Source organism: Nothobranchius furzeri, chromosome 15 (assembly GCF_043380555.1).
Source record: "Nothobranchius furzeri strain GRZ-AD chromosome 15, NfurGRZ-RIMD1, whole genome shotgun sequence".
Classification (NCBI taxonomy): Eukaryota; Metazoa; Chordata; class Actinopteri; order Cyprinodontiformes; family Nothobranchiidae; genus Nothobranchius; species Nothobranchius furzeri.
In genome coordinates this window covers 54,256,523-54,276,826 of record NC_091755.1, presented here as the reverse complement: position 1 = coordinate 54,276,826, position 20,304 = coordinate 54,256,523, and the positions used below count along the sequence as shown (strand labels likewise).

General features: G+C 44.4%; 1 protein-coding gene across 1 annotated transcript; it reads left to right on the top strand.

Annotated features, from left to right (window-relative positions):
* Positions 1-40: 40 nt before the first annotated feature.
* spats2 (spermatogenesis associated serine rich 2) lies at positions 41-19,243 on the top strand. Its single transcript, XM_015968433.3, has 12 exons — positions 41-270; positions 5,105-5,184; positions 7,039-7,147; positions 7,523-7,572; positions 7,759-7,981; positions 8,275-8,451; positions 8,584-8,719; positions 12,333-12,391; positions 15,446-15,555; positions 15,690-15,792; positions 18,109-18,254; positions 18,334-19,243. Exons 1-12 carry the CDS (start codon positions 246-248, stop codon positions 18,586-18,588), a joined length of 1,473 nt encoding a protein of 490 aa, XP_015823919.3. The 5' UTR covers positions 41-245; the 3' UTR covers positions 18,589-19,243.
* The last annotated feature ends 1,061 nt before the right edge of the window (positions 19,244-20,304 follow it).

Sequence of the window (20,304 nt, the reverse complement as noted above, 5' to 3'; positions counted from 1 at the left end):
AAGATTATGTTTTAATCCCTACAGGTTTGATTGAAGTTTGTTGAAAAGGGAAGAGACGACGCTCAATCTCAGCCTGAATGCTGACGTCCTGGATCTGAACCTTTTCCTTCCACTCTGCCTGCCAGCTGTGAGCTTTGTTGTCTTCTTTCCCAAGAACTCCAACTTAAAGTCTCTTTATTTGACCTAAAGACTTTTAAAGGGTTAGATTTCAGGGAAGACCTCCCTGGATTCTCCTGTGTGACAACATGGCAAAGAAAAACAGCCAGAAAGGTACGTTTCTAATTGTTCCTAAAATGAAACTTACTTTGACCCTCTTGTCTAGTTAAAGCTGCAATAGCAAATCTGCAGAACAAGCTAGCCTTCAGACACGGCCACAGAACCCTCGCGCCTCCTGTTGGCTTTCATCTTTAAGCCGCATCCGCCAAATACCAGAGCTAGCATTGCCAGAGTAAACTAAATAGTGCTAATCATCGTTTGCCGTTTTCCAAACGTATTTTGTTGTTCCTGACTTCTATTGGTGTTTTTCTTTCTGGACTCTGGTAGTTTGTCCTAAAGTTGAAGTGATAGCAGCTGTCTGTTATATATAAAGTATATTATTAAAATATATTTATTATTAAAATATATTTATAGCTATGCTACGTTAGAACATTATTGTTTTTTTTTTCAGGTTTGCTATTGTAGCTTTAAAGTGACAGTGTGTATTTTTTCTGGTGATTGTGTTGGAGTAAGACCTTACCAACAGATGCCTATTAGGGTCAAAAAGCCCTGGGGAGTGCAAATTTTAGATAAATATCTAACACATCAGACTTCCTTTCTTCACTGGCAACAAGTGAAGAGGTAAAACAACATTTAAAAATGACTAAAGTTTTGTAACCATTTGTTGCAAATCAGTAAACTAATTTTGTCCTCATGGGCTCCTGTAAAAGGAAACGTGGCATCTAGTATGGCGTCGCCCAGACTTAGACCCGCTCCCATGTATTTTAGACCTGATTTTTATGGTTATATGTTATGAAGCCTCCAATATTTTTCAGTAACTGGGCATCATTTCATTCATTTTCAACAACATTTTGATGGATGTTTCAAGAAATTAATGGTAAAAACTACACATTGTCCCTTTTAAGATGAGTCTTTTTTAAGGTTGTCTGATGAACTAATTTGTTTATGTTTATTTATTTGGCAGACGCTTTTATCCAAAGCGACTTACAATTTATAACCTATAGGGCATGTTGTGATCTGTGTGAATTTGTATGTAGATGTAGTGATCGTTAATGGTATTTTACCCCGTTCCACTTTGCAAACAGGCTTTTATTTTGTCTTGCTAGCTTACCAATGTGAACTAGAGCCCTGCGTTGGGACTCAGGTCCTGCAGGTCCCACTGGACCCTACATAAATCTTAACGGGTGGTTTTCAGACGGCTGGATTGTCATTGGGATGAAGAGTACACCTGATGTTGGTAACGGCGCTCTAGATTGAGACTTAGGTTGCAAGGATCCACGGGACCCAAAGTGGATCTCGCGGGAGCCAGTAGGCGGGAGCAGGTGGCTAAAAATAGACCATGAGTCCCAACATTGTTGGTAGGATAGAGAGTACAGCTGAGGTTGGTAATGAATGAAGACCTTTAGGGGATAAAACTATAGAAAATGACATAAAATGTAATATCTAATCGACGGATGCACCAAAATGAAAATTCTTGGCTGAAACCTGAAACTCAGAAAGAAATTATGTTGATAATTAAAACTATAGCATTAGGACTGTAAAATTAACCCTTTACCCCCAAATTCCACTACCTCCGCTCGCACGAACTCCGGAGCAAAATCGGTCCCGTTGTAGTCAATCAGAGCAATTCCACTACTGCGGCCGTGCTCCGGCAGTGTGGCGCAGTGCGCCGCCCTCTGTTCCGGCGTCCGGCAAAAATAGAATTAATCCTATTTTTGCCGGACGCCGGAGCACCTCCGCAGTCAATGGACAGGAATCACAACGGCCCAACAGGAAAAGGAGCAAGCACAACTTCCGTTTTTCACAATAAATCGATAAACAAACAGCGTTTTTTGTTTCTTTTGCACAGGTTTAACAACTTTTAACAACTATCAATGGCGGCTGAACTTAAAATGCACAAAGATAAGCCATAAATACAGTTTCCACTATCAAAGTAGTCACACTTTGTTGATCCAAACACTGCTGATCTCTCAACACAAATGATGGGCAGATTAATTCATTTCGATGCTTCTCCCACACAACGGGTGTTTGGATCTAACTTCCGCGTTCATTGCTCAGACTGTGTCGCAAGATCTCGAAAATCCAGCGCATGCTTGTTTGCCCACCTCAGGTCTCCGCACCGGAGCGGAGCCGTTGTAGAGCGGGTACAGTATAATTTGAATTCGGAAGTGAGCGGCGGCGGAAAGCCGGGGCGGACCGGAGCGGAGCGGAGGTAGTGGAATTTGGGGGTAACGCGTCAAAATTGTAATGTTGTTTAACGAGCCATAGCTGCAAATATAATCCCTCTTGAAGTTATTACTTCACACCAGAAGGTCGTGGAGATGTATAACTTCAATCTGAGCAACACTTTTGGTGTTTCTATTGAAGTTTAAAGAGTTTGAAAACTTCCCCTCATCCAGAGGCTCCCGACTGTTCACTGTTGACAAAGCTCTTTGGTCATTGCTGATTCTGAAGAGTAGCACTCACCCTCTCATAAAGATATTCACTCGTTCAGCAACGAAAACGGGGTTCAGCTGACAGCCTGTTTCGACCGTGTTTGCTGTGATTTTGGTGTTTCGGCCGAAAACCGAAAATGTGTTTTTGGGTAATTTTTGGCTGGAAATTTTCCATGACTTAGTTTCCAGTGCATCTCTAATCTAATAATCTAATCTTCTGAAACAACGACTTTATGCATATAGGGATATGCGATTACAAAATACAGATTTTTATTAGTTAATAGCTCTGCCTTTACAAATTTTAGCAGGACCCGCGGTAATGGTGGCGGGATTCAGCGGAAGCGGGATTAAACGATTTTCCTGTGCAAAGCTCTGGTGCGCTCTTGTTTTCTTTTGAAGTCCAAACTCGGATTCATTTGTTTTACAAAAGTGTAAAAATAATGGTAGTCCAAGGGCAACACACACGTTATATTTACTATGCCTCATGCACTCTGAGGGGCAGTGGACAGTGGTACTTAATGGATTTGTTTCTAAAATTTTAATCATATATGTCCATGAAATATTTGCCTTTTCATGCCCCCTGACTGCAACAGCATCACTGTCCATCGTGTTTATTTCATGTGGTCAACAGATCAGATAGAAAATGTTTAATTAGCTGATGTTTGAAGGGTTTAAGCTAAATATTGATTTGGTTTTGTTCGATACAGATCTATGCATTTTTATGGTAATCCTTGTTAAATCTGGCACGATAAAAGTTGTTTTAATGACTTTATACATAAAGCATAATCAGACAACTCTGTGGTGACCGTATCCTTAAAGTGTGATCTCTGGTTATTGGTTCCCACCTTAAAGAGTACCGTAATTTCCGGACTACAGAGCGCACCTCAATATAAGCCGCACCAACAAAAAAAAAATGACGGCGCCAAATGGCAGCCTCGCCTCTGTCAGACCTCCCCAGGGCGGCTGTGGCTACAAGTAGCTTACCATCACTAGCAGTGTGTGAATGTGAGAGTGTGTGAAAGCGTCTTTGGGTGTCTAGAAAAGCGCTATTTAAGTTCAATGCATTATTATTATTATGATTATTATTATTATTATTATAACATAAGATCATTAGACGGATAAACGCTACATGGAATTTTTTCGTTGTTGTTTTAATTCAACAAAATTAATTTTAAACATGGGTGAACGTTCCCGCAAGTTTAGAAAAGAAAACAGCACTGATAGCATTCATATTTATGGATGGTTATAAGATAAAATAGGAACTGACACGTTATTACTGGTAATTTGCATGTTTAGAAGAAAAGAACAGCGCTGACACAGCATTAATAAGCCCTGGATGATTAGAAAATAAAAACTGCACACAAAACATGCCTGGTTAGTAAATAAAACACACTTGCCTACCAGAAAAAGTCATTCGCTCTCATCTTCCTCTTGTACACTAAAGCCATTAAAGTCCTCTTCTTCAGTGTCGGAGTTGAACAGCCTCAGAAGAGCTTCGTCACATACCTTTTCTGTGGCGATGTCAGCGTTGCTGTCATCATCCCCGGGTGAAGCTGGCTTGAATGAGTTCTTCCCGCTGCCGTCTCCAGCGCCGAGCCATGGATTCATTCATGCCAAGCTTACATGCGGCAGCACTGTTTCCCTCCTTTACTGCCAGATCGATGGTCTTCAACTTAAATGCGGCATCATATGAACTCATACGTGTAGTTACCATGATGAGGGGGTAAAAAATTCTTCGTCGTGCCGGCTGCTTGCATGTGCTAAATTAAAATGAGCACTTTCTACGATTTCCGGTTTTGACTTCCATCTGTTTCACTTTCTGTTAAAGCGCCCCCTAGTGGCAGGTGAAGGAAAATCTTCAGTAAAGCCGCACCTCATTATAAGCCGCATGGTTCAAAGCTTGGGGGAAAAGTAGCGGCTTATAGTCCAGAAAATATGGTAAATGCAGTTATTAGGATTACTAAATAATCAATAGGATTTTTATATTCAAGTGTTTCTGATTTAGAAATGAGTTGTTTGTAGAATCGTGATGTGGAAGCTAACAGATGTTTGCCACGGGTTCCTAAAATGACAGATTTGCTCATTTAAACCTTTTCTGTATTCTATTTTATTTTGTTGCTTTGGAACCCCACAGTGACACTGACCTGGGTTCACTGCTGGAGAAAAACACTTTCACAAGGACTCAGCAGTTCTTGTGGTCTTTAAATGGCCCTAGATGAACTTTGGACCCTGTGTGCGCGTGCACATGCATAAATCATAGCTAATCTCAGAACTTTTGGGACAGATTTGTCTTTTTGACATGATTCATTTCAACTGTTTTTCCAGAAAATCTTTGCAGATTGGTCCGGTGGTTCTTTTGTTTTGCAAATGAAGTTCTGTCTTTGGTGGCTTGCCGATACAGGTCAGGGCCTCAGCAGATGGGGAGAAGTGATGTTTTGAAATGTTATTCACAGATACCTCTGGTGTGGTGTTCGACACGCGTTCTAAGATGGTGATGTCCCAGGGAGGAACAGCCGAGAGAGTGAAGGAGAAGGTAAGATGTGCTCTGGACGCTTCAGGCTGATTTCAAACAGGACCTGATAAAACTTTGTGTCACAGTGTAGCCTGACCTGCTCCTAAACCTGCATCCAACCAGCTCTGTTTACACTGAACTATCATCACCCTGATGTCAGACTACCCTGGTACGATTGTGAGCTTGTTTAGAGCTCTTTATCAGGAAGGGAACAAAAATAAGGTAGATAATGGTTTACTGAGGTGGTGTAAGTGTGTCAGCACTTTAGGAAGGGACATAAATGTTAAGCCGTCATTAACAAACCTGCTTCCAAAGCCCTGGGTCACGACACACACTGGAGAAGTACGGGCTGAGTTGGAAAACATTTTTTTTTTTGTGACAACAATGAAATGACTCAAATATGCTAAATTTGTTTAAAATGGAACTTACAGTTTAATCGCAAAGTCTGGGGGAATAGGATGAATAATTATAGTTATTGATACTTTATTGATCACTTTTGGGTTTGGCCCATCCCTGAGGAGCAGTGAGCTGCATTTTGTACAGGATGATCATAAGGGCTGCCGGGTCCTGGACTCAGACTGGTCAGTGTCCAGTCACTGGCCCCTCCCTCCTGAGTCACGTCCGACACTTTAAAACAACCAAAAAGTTTTAAGTTTCAAAGGTTGCAACAGGAAAAAGGGTAGAGTGCCTTCTCCAGGTCAGGGACGAGGACCTGCCCCAAGTCGAGGAGTTTAAGTATCTCACGAGTGAGGGAAAGATGGAGCTGGAGATCAGTAGGTGGATTGGTGCCGTGTTTGCAGTGATGCTGACGTACCGGTCTGTCGTGGTGAAGAGATCGATCTATGTTCCAACCCTCGTCTGTGGTCACAAGCTTTGGGTAGTGACCGAAAGAACAAGATCATGAATACAAGCGGTCGAAATGAGCTTTCTGTGTCTGCGGGTGCGAGGTGATCGGTTTCTCAGCTGGCCTGGGAACTCCTTAGGAGGATCTCACCAGTTAGTTCTGACTCCCAATGGATTGTTCTAGAAAACCTACAGAAAAGCAGCCAGGAGGCGTCTGAACCATCTCACCTGACTCATTTTGATAGCGGCGCTCCTCCTCCAAGGTCAGGTGAGGTCACCCTGTTAAAAAAAACTGATTTCACCTGTTAGTATGGTTCTTTTACCATGGGTTAGGGATGGAAAGTTGGCACACCATTGAATTTAGATCTCAGCTTCTACATCATCACAACAGACCATAGCTAAGTCCAGATTACTGAAGCCGGAGCCCTGTTCTGTCAGTCTGTCTCACTCTGTGCTACCATCACACATGAGAGAAACCTGAACTCCTTCACTGGAGGCAAAGACTCGAACCATCTTTTCCTGGTTGAGATGTTCTCGGGTCTGGAGGAGCTGACTCTAATCCTTATTGCGTCACCCTCAGCTGCAAACTTTTAATCTAATATTAAATTAATTAGAACCAGGAACTAATTAGAAACATCTCTCCCTGAAGCCTCATTCTCAGGTCTCTGTGTGGGTTTACCCTTATTTAGAGAATGCAGCCTAAAATGCATTTCCTGTTTAGTTTACGCAAATTACCTACATAAAAAAAAAGTCTCCAAATCTAAATAAAAATTCTGTCATTTGAGCTTCAAAGTATGAGATTATAAAGAAAGTGATGCGTAGGAACCCTGTGGGCTAACTTACAGGAAGCACCAAAACACAAAGTCTTGCGCTAATAATGTCAGAGGTTTAGCTGTCCTTCACTGTAGAGTTTAAATCTAAACAGGTCCGCTGCCGTCTGTAAACCACACATGACCTGAGTGTTGAAACACCCTCAGGGTCAGCTTTCAGACAAAAAGGAAGTAAGTGGAAGAATGTTTGTTTCCTTCACAGATCAGCGCTGTGAGAGCGGTCGTCCCCAACAAAAGCAACAACGAGATAGTGCTGGTGTTGCAGCATTACGAGAACTGTGTGGACAAGACGGTGCAGGCTTTCCTGGAAGGTATGAGGATGTCTGAGTTTAGGCTCCGGTCTCGTTCCCATAAGGGGCGGAGCTCTTTGCTTTTACATCTCAGAGCTGTTTTCATATTGTTTGATGCTCACTAGTTGTTTCATTTCACCCTCACATATTTAGAACTGTAAGCATTTTTTTCTTCATGCATGTCATGCTCTGCATTCGGGCCCTGCTGCGGGCCTTCTTGTCACTGGTTTAATTATAGAACAGGGCTGCACCTGCACGTCACGCTGCTTTGTGTCTTGTTTAGCGGCATCTAAAGAATGCCTCTCATCCTCTTATATTGGGATGGTGCTCAGAGGGCGTTACCCGGTGGCGCGTCACTGATCAAAGCTGTCGTCGTTTTTCTGATTTACGCTGCAGGGAGTGCAGATGAGATCCTGAAGGAGTGGAGCGTCACCGGCAAAAAGAAGGTGAGTTAAAATGGCTTTGACTTTGTGCATCGGAGTCGTCGTCAGTTATAGAAGGGTGGGGTGATTTGAATTGTCTTGATGTTAATAGAGTTCTTTGGTGGGATCAGCGCCGTCTCACGCACTCATCTATAAACTGACTGACATGAGGTTTTAAATAAAGATATTAACTGATCTATCCTCATCCAGCCCAAGAAGAAAAAGAAGCCAAAGCCCCAACCAGAGGTCTCTGCTCAACCTGCTTCCCCCGAGGCCACACCCCCCGGAGAGAGCAAGGATGAGATGAACGGCTTTCACGCCAACGGATCCGTGATGGACGGGGAGTCTCTCGATTCGCTGAGCGAGCAGCTGGACTCCGCTTCTCTAGATGCAGCTGAGCTGGACTCGGAAAACGCTGCATCCGAAACCACCGGTAAACACAACTCCTCATCCGAGATGTGGTGGAAGAAAGGAGGAGGAGGCGTATGCCCCGGTGAACGTAAAGCTATATGGGTCTCTTTTCAGAGGCTTGGCTGTGCTCTGAAAGCTGGAATATCATATTAACCTTGTTTATTATCTACAAAGCCGATTCATTTATTAGTTACTTCTCAAATCTCAGATGTTAGCTGAAATATTTTGTTCACTAAAAGTGAGGATTTACCCTGACAGCAGCAGCTTTCAAAGGAAACACTTAAGTGGTTTTATTGTAATTATCTTTTCTCACAGGTGCAGAAGCAGAAAGCCAAGGCAGCGCTCCGAGTCCTGCTTCCCAACCAGGAGGAAGAAATCACCACCAGGTTTCCAGAGGCAACAAGTCACGACACAGAGCAGGCTCAAACGTCCACGCCCCCTCCTTCTCGTTAGCATCTGATGAGCAGGGGTCATCAGGAGTCAAGAAGATGGGTTAGAAGCTCTTATGTTTCATGTTGTTCATGAGTTAAAGTTAATGTTTACTCGTTAACAACAGGCGGGTGACCTGAGAGATGTGTGCGAGATAGAAACACACCGTTTAAACCTTCACCGTGTCCTCCTCAGCCACAAACATCGATCGCTCTGTAAAAGACCTGCAGAGGTGCACCGCCTCGCTGACCCGCTACAGGATGGTGGTGAAAGAGGAGATGGACTCCTCCATCAAGACGATGAAGCAGACATTTGCGGAGCTCCAGAGCTGGTACGTCGAGTTGTGATGGAGCAGCTGCAGGCTGGGTCATCCAGATAAACAAATCAGAATTTATTACAAAGCTTGATGTGCGCCGAGGTTCACCCTCGAGCTGCAGGTGTTTTGTTTCAACACCGAAACGGTGAATAAACCTTTTCTTTCATGTAGGGATGCTCCGTTCCGATCACAGGATTTTCAGGAAATCGGTGGAGAAAATCGAATTTAACCATTTAAAACAACAAACGTCGCTTTTAAAATTCATCCTGAAAAAGAGATTTTCTAACGGAAAAACAATGGCTTAGTTTTAAATTCAACAACATTAGTATTCTTTGTTTCACAGACAACGCTGTAAGCACCACAGGGTAGTCTGGGAATTCACGCACCGTAACATGTAGCAGTTTAGCTAACGCAGCAGAGCTGTCACCTCACGAGAGAGGAAACGTCTGTAATTTGGAAGTATTTTAAACAAACAGCAAAGGGAGTGTAAGAAACACGTGTGATGTGTGCAAACTGGGTATTTAACGAGGTGCTGCGTTCAACACTGATGCGTCACCTTAACTCATTCACTGCCAGCCATTTCCTGATCACTAACGGCCTTCGCTGCCAGCGTTTCTCACCGTTTTTACTGTTTTTTTAAGAGTCACAGAACGTTGCGCGCTAGCATGATGTTGATGCCAAAACAACCAAAACAAAGAGGAGACTCACCTCTTACATCAGGAAGAATCCGCGTGTTTCGAGCGTTATCCGTTCTTTCATAATCCGTTGTCGAATTGTGATCGGCAGACGCTTCACCGGTTCGCGCCTCACTTTTTTTTTTACAGGAACGGCCCAAAACGATCTCCAAACACATGGATGTGTTGCTTCCTGATCATGTGATCTGTGACATATGCGGATGAAGATCGGCTTCAGGGCTGAGATGTTTGTTCTCTCAGCGCGGGGGCTCGTTCCGATGCTCAAACAGTAAAAAAATGCAAATGACGGCTTTAGTCGTCATTGGCAGTGAATGAGTTAAAAAACCGACCCTGCTCAGTTTGCTGCAGCAGTTCAGCTAAGCCAGCCGACACGAAAAGATACATCAAGAAACCAAGAACTAGTCACGGACGGCGAAAATGCCCAGATAGCAGCATATTTACCACATTGGATGAGCGTCTGGTTGCAAACGTCGAGCTCTGCTCTCCTTGAGTCGTGGTATGATCTGCTTTCTCTTGCTGCCTTTACAGAGCTCTACAGGTGTATTATAGAAAAGAGTTACTCTGCTGCTGATTGTCGTGTGCCGTGCCAACCCTGTCGCTGAAAAAAGCCGCAATGGGAGCTACTTTTACATTTGTTCTTAATATTAACATGCTTCTTATTAATCAATCAAAGCTTTATTTATAAAGCGCCTTCTGCAACCCTGTCAGGAAGCCCAAGGCGCTATTAATGTAAATTAATATTTACTTTTGCATATATTCTTAATGGGCGGATTGGTGCTGTGTCTGCAGTGATGCTGGTGTTCTACTGGTCTGTCGTGGTGAAGAGAGAGCTGAGCCTGAAGGCGAAGCTCTCGATTTACTGGTCGATCTACGTTCCTACCCTCACCTATGGTCATGAGCTTAGGGTAGAGATCAAGCGGCCGAAATGAGTTTTCTCCGCTGGGTGGCTGGGCTCTCCCTGAGAGATAGGGTGAGAAGCTTGGTCATCTGGGAGGGGCTCTGAGTAGATCTGCTGCTCCTGCATGTCAAGAGGAGCCAGTTGAGGTGGCTCGGGTATCTGGTTAGGATGCCTGCTGGACGCCTCCCTGGTCTGGGCACGTCCAACTGGGAGGAGGCCTAAAGGGAGACCACGGACACGCTGGAGGGACTATGTCTCTCACCTGGCCAGGGAATGCCTTAGGATTTCCCCTGGAAGAGCTGGCCCAAGTGGCTGGGGAGAGGGAAGTCTGGGCCTCTCGACTTAGGCTGCTGCTCCCGCGACCCGACTCCGGATAAGCGGAAGAGAATGGATGGATGGATATATTCTTCATATTAACACGTTTGTTATTAATGTACTTCCTAAACAACTGATGTTTTATGGCAAAACAACTAAAGAAATTACATAAATACCTAAAGAAAGAAACGCATAAATAATTAAAACAGTTAAAGGACAACTCTGGTGTGCTCCTGTTTTCTTAATGCATTTCTAAAGTATCAGATAAGGTCTTGGTATCGGCAGGTTCTTAAAATCAAATGACTCCGAAACGGATCGGGAGCACAAAAACGTGATCGGCACATCCCTACTTTGATGGGTCTCATGTTTATATGAAAGTTGCAAGCGCTAGTTGATGAATTTCCTCTGCAGTGGTTGTTGCTCACATCACTGCTGCTTTCTATTAGAACAGCTTTATCTTTAAAGCTTCTGTGGTCCAGATGCCTCAGATTTCTATTTGCCGAGGAGATTTAGATTGATTAATTTTCTTTGAGGTTCCAGCAACACTAACCCCCCAAAACCTTCAGAATCTTAATATCGTGTGAGAAATGTTCAAGGGTTTAATAAAGGCTGAATCTCTGCTAAATGGTGCAGCAGCAAGCCTCTGAGAACCGCTGGGGTCTGTGAGCAGATCATGTTACACACTCTGGTCCAAAAGCAGCATTGGTGGGAAAAAATCCATGTGACTTATTCATGGAAGAATGTGCAGAGAGAGGGTTCGGCTAGCGTACCTGTCTGATGGAGCGAAGCCTTGTCGTATTTTTGTCTTTATTTTGCCGAGCCACAGCGGACTGAGAGGTCAGGATTGTGTTTATATCCTCACCAAGGTGCTGAGCGCTGAAGAGAATACCCAGAAGGGAATCCATCATGTTTCTGATGGTCATAGCTCAAATCAGCCTCCAGATGTTTTACTCTTCTGCTGTTGAGGTCCAACGTCACTGAAACACACACACACACCAGCTGTTAATTCCGAGTGGGCGTGCTTCAGCTTCTACTAGGGACTTGAAATCTTTAGAAATGCTAGAGTTTGTTTTGAACATCGACTTTTATAAGACGAGGAAGTGACCTTGTTGTTTTGGAGCACGTTTAAAGTGCTCATCACCCCCGTAAGGTGCTGCGGAAAGGACGAGAAATGAGACGGTTTCTGTTGCTCCCTGCCCCGTATGCAAAAGGTGGGCCAGGTTTACCCTCTAATGCACCTTTCAGCTGTTTGGAAACGCTTAGACTGAGATATTTTTAGTGCTTCCTTCGGTTCCCAAAACTAACAAGATTCTTGTCAGACTAGATGAGTTAAACACCCTCTGTCTTCATTCAGACTTTTAATTGATTAATAAATACTTGGATTTTTTTTGTGGTCAGTTTGTTTATTCTGACAAACTGTAGCCATCACACGCCCTCTGGCCTTATGAGGTCAGGGACTCCAGGGTGGGAAGCGTGGGTAGAGACGAGTAATAAAACACTCGGCTGGGTTCCTCCAACCATACAGGAAGTGATGTGAGATTTGAGTTTTTCCTTTCCTTTCATGTCTGTGGCTTACACTAAAAAGTCCAACAGTATTGGTCTGTCATTTCTTGGGTCTTGGAGCTCTCGTCTTGACCTCTACTGTCATGTTTTTGTTGCTGCTGCAGCTGCTCCTTCATATCTAGCAGAGGAGCTAAATGATTTCTCTGCTGTTTTTCAGCCTAATGGACAGAGAAGTGACTCTGTTGTCAGAGATGGACAAAGTGAAAGCTGAGGCCAGTAAGTACTTCATTTTTCTGCTGCATTTCTACTAAACTGCTACTTTTATTCCTCCAACACGATTGTCTGAGTCAAAGGGCCGAAGAGTCGGACTTAAATCAGTCCCACATGAAGCGGTGAATGTTGTGGAACAACAAGGCCCAGTTTCTTCTAAAGCGCAGCGGTGCCCTTAGGGTGCTGATATACCTGGAGTGGTGTGTGTGTGTGTGAGACATGACAGAGCAGGACTCCATATTTGTAGAAGTAGGTCAGTTTTTCTTCTGTCCTCTCCGTTGGAGTGTTGTGTGTTCAAGCCCTGGAAAAGCTGAATAGTGTCGGGTGTCCGGGGAGACTCAATGCTGTCTTTGTGCAGGTGTGTGATAAATCAGGAGGAAGGAAACTCCAGAATGTCTGATGCAGGTTGAGCCAATCACAGCGCTCTGTGAGTAGAGATGTTGGGCGCGCTTAGCACCAGAGACGCAACAGAGAAATGCAGAGATGGCGTTCGGCTTAGAAATCGTGCTTTTTAAAAAATATTTGATCACAATGTTTAAAAACGAACTCGTTTTGAACATGTTTTTGATCTACACTGCTCACAAGAATTAAAGGGACACTTTTTCTATTGGGCCTGGCATGAAATCAATTAAACCTGTCTGATAATTTCCTGGTTGATTAAGCTGCTGAGGGCACTGTTAATCACTTTCAGCTGTATTGGTGTTCATGGACTTAACGACAGGTGCACTAAAGTGGCAACAATTACCAAACCCTCCAAACAGGACTGGTTTCACATGTAGAGGTCATTTCAAGTTTCTCCCTCTTGATCTTTTTCAGCTGGTTTTCCACTCGTGCTAGTTTTGGCTCTTCTGGCAGTATGAGGCGATTCCTTAACCCTACAGAAGTTGCACAGGTTGTCCAACTTCTCCAGGATAGCACATCGTGCTGCAGCAAGAAGGTTTAATGTGTCTCCCAGCACAATCTCCAGAACATGGAGGAGACTGGTGGTTATTCTCAGAGGGCTGGACAGGGTTGTAGAAGGTCCACAACCCATCAGCAGGACCGATATCTGCTCCTTTGTGCAAGGCGGTACAGGCTGAGCACTGCTCGTGCCCTACAGAACGGCCTCCAGGGGGCCACTGGTGTGAATGTCTTTACCCAGACAATCAGGAACAGACTTCATGAAGATGGCCTGAGGGCCCGACGTCCTGTAGTGGGCCCTGTGCTCACTGCCCAGCACCGTAGAGCTCGACTGGCTTTTGCTCAAGAACACCAGAATTGGCAAGTCCGCCACTGGCGCCCTGTACTTTTTACAGACGAGAGTAGGTTCACCCTGAGCACCTGTGAAAGACATGAAAGAGTCTGGAGAAGACGAGGAGAACGTTATGCTGCCTGCAACATCGTTCAACGTGACAGGTTTGGTGGTGGGTCAGTGATGGTCTGGGGAGGCATATCCATGGAGGGACACACAGACCTCTACTGCCTAGGAAATGGTGCTCTGACTGCCATAAGGTATGGAGATGAAATCCTTGAACCCGTTGTCAGACCCTACGCTGATGCAGCAGGTCCTGGTTTTCTCCTAATGCACGACAACGCCCGGCCTCATGTGGCAAGAGTATACAGGCAGCACCTGGAGGATGAAGGAATTGAAACAATTGAATTCAAATTCAAAAATACTTTATTAATCCCAGAGGGAAATTGATTGCTGTAGTAGCTCAGAATAATAATAATAATAATCAAGTCATCAAAGAGTTGTTGTATATTACAATGGCTGTTGGCAGGAAGGATCTCCAGTAGCGGTCAGTGTTGCAGTGAAACTGAAGAAGCCTCTGACTGAAGACACTCTTCCGTTGTCGAACAGTCTTGTGAAGAGAATGCTCAGGGTTGTCCATCATTTTTTGATTCTCTGGAGAATCCTTCTTTGCATTATCTCCTCCAGTGGTTCCACAGTCGTCCCCAGAACAGAACCAGCCTTTTTTATTAGGCTGTTGAGCCTTTTCAGGTCCCTGCTTCTGATGCTACTACCCCAACAGACGATGGCTGAAGAGATTACACTCTCAACAACAGACTTGTAGAAGATCTGCAGCATCTTGCTACAGACATTGAAGGACCTAAGCGTCCTCAAGAAGTGCAGTCTGCTCTGTCCCTTCTTGTAAACAGCTTCGCTGTTCTTTCTCCAGTCCAGTCTGTTGTCCAGGTGAACTCCAAGGTATTTGTATTCCCATGGCCATCACGATCCCCTGACTTAAACCCAATAGTAAGTAAGTAAGTAAAAGTTTATTTATATAGCACCTTTCACAGATATAAATCACAAAGCGCTGTACAACATGATAAAGATCAGGGCAAATACCTCTAACCAATAAAAACATCAGAAAAACAATAGTAGTGATGTTGAGATCTGATGTATCTAATGTGTTTCTTTAAAGTGTTCCTTTAATTTTTATGAGCAGTGTATTTTACATTTTTTGTATAATTTTTGCACTTTATCGTTTTTTTGTTTATGTGAAGCACCTCGTGAGTTTGATCATGAGAGGCGCTGTTTAAAAGATTGTTTTATTTTTTCGTTAAGCTGCTTTAGACTTGGGCTTTTCTGTCAGAGCTACTGAAGTCCTTAATTGAGAAAAATGATGTTTTTGCTGCTGCTGCTTCTACGACAGTGTATGGTGGACTGTCCCGTTGACTTGTTTCCATAGCGATGAAAATGTTACGTTGTTTGTCGCTCTGATTGGCCTTAGCACTGTCCAATAGCATGTGGAGATGGTTTGAAAAACAACGGTAGACCAGGTCAGGTGTTACTTTCTCACCTGGGCTGTAACTAATGGGGGATACAAAATTGTGAGAAAACTCTTGACGACACCCACCTGCCCTGTAGCAGGAGGGTTGCAGGTTCGCACCCCGCTCGGTCTGTTGTGATCTGCCGTTTCCTTCCAGTTACCCCGAGGATTGACCCAGCACAGCTAGATCCGCTGTAGCTTTAGGTTGCTGGAGCCACAGAGGCTTCTGCTGCAGCCCTGCAGGTCCCTACTCTCCACCAGAAGTGATGTTTTTATCGTGTGCCGTAACCCAGCTGCTGTGTTTCAGTGACGATTTTGGACGCCCGGCAGAAAAGGGCGGAGGAGCTGAGGCGGCTGACGGACCGGTCTGCATCCATGTCTGAGGAGCAGCTGGCTGAACTACGTGCAGACATCAAGGTGAAAAAACAACCTTTGTGTTTAAATGATCCAAATCTCAATTTATTCACAAAAAGTCTTCTGTGAATAAAGTAAAACATTACAACTGAACAACAAAGGAAACCCATGTACAGCTGAACATTTGTGTTTTGCAGCACTTTGTGAGTGAACGAAAATATGACGAAGACCTTGGGAAAGCTGTCAGATTTACATTTGATATTGAACCCCTGAAGACGAGCATCTCTGGGTTTGGATCAGGTAAAACACCGACTAGCACATCTTTGTGTTTTTACAGCCATTAGGCACCAGGTCCCCTCAGCCTCAAAAAACAAAACAAAACCAGACGAGTGAGCTGCAGTCCGTTTACGTGTTTTAGTGTAAACGGAGAAAATGACTGAAAGTTCCTCTGAGATCAAATCGTCATCAAATCCTGTTTTTTACATATTCAAATGATCAGATTCTTCTTCCTGCCTGATTTGGCTGCAGGACTAAAAGGATGCCGTGGCTTCTTAAGCTGGGCGGACTCTGTGTGACTTGTTCACTCGTAGCACTCAGCTTCAGCTCAAACTACGACTTCCTCGCCGGGCAGATCTCACGAGTCATGCGCTCACACTGTACGTCTGGTAGCAACACGTCAGACCTAAAAATATGCTAAAAATAGCAGTTTTTACTCAACACGTGAGACTTTTTTGTCGTGTTTTGCCTGTTGTCCTTCGGGAGTGCTGCAGGAGGACACACAGGGATTTTTGGGGGTTGGATGAGGAAAACGAAATAAAGAAAGTAAATCTGTGTTTAGTGATCAGTTTAATTTGACACGAACACGACAAACACGCTTTCTTGACAATCTTTGTGAGTAAAAAAAACCGTGTAGAAACAAAAACGAACAACGAGTGTTATTAGGGAAACAGCAGGCTGGCAGTGTTGACGCAGGATTGCGCATGCGCCGTGAGCGGTTCTGATACTTTTTGGGTCGCAGCTGCTCGCAGCGCCGCTTCAACAGTGCGATACCCTCACGAGGGACGAGCAAAATATTAAACACGCCAGAAGTTTGTGTGAGCTCACGATTGCTGATCGGTAGCTGGTCACGTGGTGTTAATCGCCTCTCGTAACCCCCCGTACACTACACGACGCTCGGCGCAAAACTCGCCCCGATCTCGTGGATTCTCGCACGAGTGGAAAATCGGCTCAAAAAAGTGAAAAAGTCGCACAGTGTATGCCCGGGTTTAGGGGTACAGGAATAACTTCTGGGTCGCTCCTTTTACTGGATAGCAGGCTGTCAAACTCTGGAGCTTTTTACTTGCCGGTGTTGACTTACAAATACCGGCGCTGGTGCAGACCTGATAACCTTACGGGCTCACAGCTTGTAAACAGGATTAGCTTGTTCTCATTAGCAGAGGTCTGAGTCATGACTAGTCTCATGATTTTATTCAAATACGAGTAGTATGTCAACAATTCACTTTGATATCACAATTATTTCATATGGGTTTATTTTCATCAATTAATAGACCGTGTCAGATATTTGCTTTTTTTATTCAAAAACCTGGATGACACAACAAACCATCTCCCAAAAAGCTCTCTAATAACAATCCTTAGGAAGATATAATATTGCTAAACGTTTAATAAGATTTAATAAAGTAAAAATTTAATATTTTCTCATCCAACAGTCACATTTTAGGCTGTGGGGGAAAACAGGCTCTGCAGATGCACCCACCTACTCAAAATCTGAAAAAGTTCTGAAAACGTTCTAAAACAACATAAATCCCAATGAATAGTTAAAATGTGGAAAGTTGGAGGTCTGATCTCTGTGCTCTGGTTAGAGAGTGGATCTGTTTGTAGAGACAACTGAAGCAGGGGAGTAAACAGGTATTGTTGTGACGGTTGAGAACGGAGGGGAAATATGGTTCTGTATCCGCCAAAGGATTTCTACCCCATGGCCCCATGTTCCTAGCACATTTAATCTTGGAGCGGCACTTTTAAAAACGCCATAGGACATGTCCAATTCTTGCCTTCCTTTTAGATGATAAAATTCATAATGAGTCCATTTGTTAGCTTTCTGTGTCTTTGGAGCTGCTTTAATCGCTAATGCTGCGTCAGAGCTACGCGTGTAGCTGGAGAAAACGGCCAATTTTATTTTTGAATCAAAAATCGATGCCGCGGTTAGACTGTCATCGATTATGTGTGCTTCTTCAATGGTGCATAATTATGTATGTCTGCATTTCAAAACATCAAAGATAACATTAATTTCCTCAGCTCTACTAATTAGTCCAGATGCTTACCAAACTCACAAGACCCAGGTTTGGGGTGTTGTGGTGCCACTTGGCGAGATCTTTAACAAACCAGATATGACTGGTTAGACCGGCTTTGTGATGTATTTTTGTGGTAAATGAGTCCAGTCTGTCAGGTTATCCTGAATTACAGACTTAATAAAGACACAAAATCAAAAAAAAAGTCATTTGAAGAAAGGTGGTCGGACTGAGCTGCACTAATCTGAGTTACTCTGAGCGGTGAGCTTGGAAAACCAGCTTTGTGAATGTGGCTTTAAGGCTGTGATGTTTGTGACTGTTTCCCCTACAGTGTACCATCCACGGACAGGCTATTCAAGCCGGTCCCGCTGTAGCTCCACATCGTCCTCCATCACCAGCCCAGGACTGCTGGAGACACCTCCCCCCCCTCAGACCCAGAGTGCCCCTGCAGAAACCCGTCCCCCTCCTGCTAAACAGGTCAGCTGGGAGAGCAGCTGTTAGCCGAACGCATCGACCCTTCAGGCGTTAACGTTCTGACCTCTGATTCTCCCTTCAGATTTTCCAAGGAAACAGGCGCACCTACCAGGGACAAGGGTACCACTCAGGCGGTCAGAGGTTTAACGGCAGTTCCCACCATGACAGGAACGCCGGCCGAGGGAGCTATCATCATCAGAGTGATGGCGGCTCCTCTGGCCCCACGCCGCAGCACTCCAACAGCTCCAAAGGCCCCTCCCACTCCTCGTCCTACAATCAAGAGCGACCCGCTCACAACGGGCTGCCCCAGAGGCTTCCTCGAACCCACTGCCCTTGACATCGGAAATCCGCTCAGTTAAACCCATCCACTACCCCCCCACCTTCCTACTAATTCCTTTCAATGAAGAATAGTAAACACGTTTACATATTTCAGTCAGTTGAGCTGTAGTGCCACCTCTCTGCATCCTTCAGACTTCCTCTTCCATCTCTGTTCTGTTCTGGTGACAGCTTCTATCTTTAGCCCCCCCTGAGAGAGTTCATGCTATGCTATTGTCGGTTTCTGTCTTTAGTTCCCGCATCAAGCAGTCTGCCAGAGACTGATGTGATCACCTGCAACAATCTGCACTATTGAAGTTGAACTTTTAGTACTTTTTCTATTTTTGCCGTGGCGCCGTCAGCTCTCTGACACGAAGCTCGGATGTTTTTGTGTTTGTAGTTTTTATTTTTTTTCTCCTCGTCTCCAAGAACCATTTCAATGCCTTCACCATGGAAACGTTGTGAAAGCGCAAAAGTAGTTGGAGCATCGACAGGGAATTCTGTGGTCTGAGTGGTAGACATGCAATCAACACTACAAACTCCTTCTAATCTTTGTTCGATAAAAAGAGACATATCAAACTGTAACTCAGAGCTTTAGGAAGGCTGCTAGGATGTTTACGCTGGGACTCGGACACGTTAGGACACAGACGTTTCCTGTTAAAGTTGTAGTTTAGCATTTTTCTATGTGCTCTCTTCCTCTTTGTGCAGAGTTGGTGTGCTTTTGTCTGTGGGCTGAACACACACACATCAGCATGTTGGCTCCACACAGAAACAACATGAAAGTTCACATGACTCCTGTCAGCAGTCTGAGCTCATCTGAGCCTGTTTCCTAAAGGCTGCCCAGAGTCCAGTGTGCCCCTCCCATCTGTCCGGGGGGGGGGGGGGGGGTCACTGTTTGTGCACAGGCTTGCTGTTCACTATTGTCTGAGAGGGCTTGTTTTGTTAAAAAAAAAAAAAAAAAAGGTGAAAACTCTAAAGAAGCTCCTTTGATGACCACGTGTGGTTTCCTGATCCTCAACATTTATTCGGTTCTGCATGTCTGTTGCTTTTCTTATATGCACACAAATGGCGTTAATGTCATGCTTGCCTTTAGTCACATTCACCTTTGCCTTTCTGCAAACATGGATGTCTCCATTACTGTTTTCTGATTGGATGGTACGTGCAGATCACTGTGGAATTTCTAGGGTCTAAAACCTGCTCGCCCCTCTTTATAAAAGCCCTCCACCCCCACCCTGCGCACGGTCCAGCAGCAGGAGTTAGATCATATTGGTGAATGGAGGGTTGACTGCTTCATGGCTGCCAAGTTGGTCCAAAGCTGCTGATATCTGAAATGTCCTTGTTTTTTGCCCCGTTAGAGAACAAATCTGTGGTGAATACCTCTTAGCTGCTCCTCCTTTAGTCCGTTTCCCTACAGCAGCTCTTATTACGAGACGGGGACCCCCTTCTCTTATTGTAGTTATGTACATAGACTGAGCTGCAGCTCCGTAGTGGCAAACCAATCACGTTACTTTATTACTTCATGAAGTGTCGTCTTCCTTTAAGAAGGTTTTTGGGGAACAAATTAATTCTAAAGTGTTTTGTCTTTTTCTTTGTTTCCTCAATGTTTGTTTTCATGGCTTCCTGTTCATGGGGTCTTTCTTCTGTTGTGGAGATTAAAAAAGATCGACCCTAGTAGTGGAATTAGTGGAGGAACTATTGCGAAGTTGTTAGCAGGCTTTGTTGAATGACGGTTGATGAG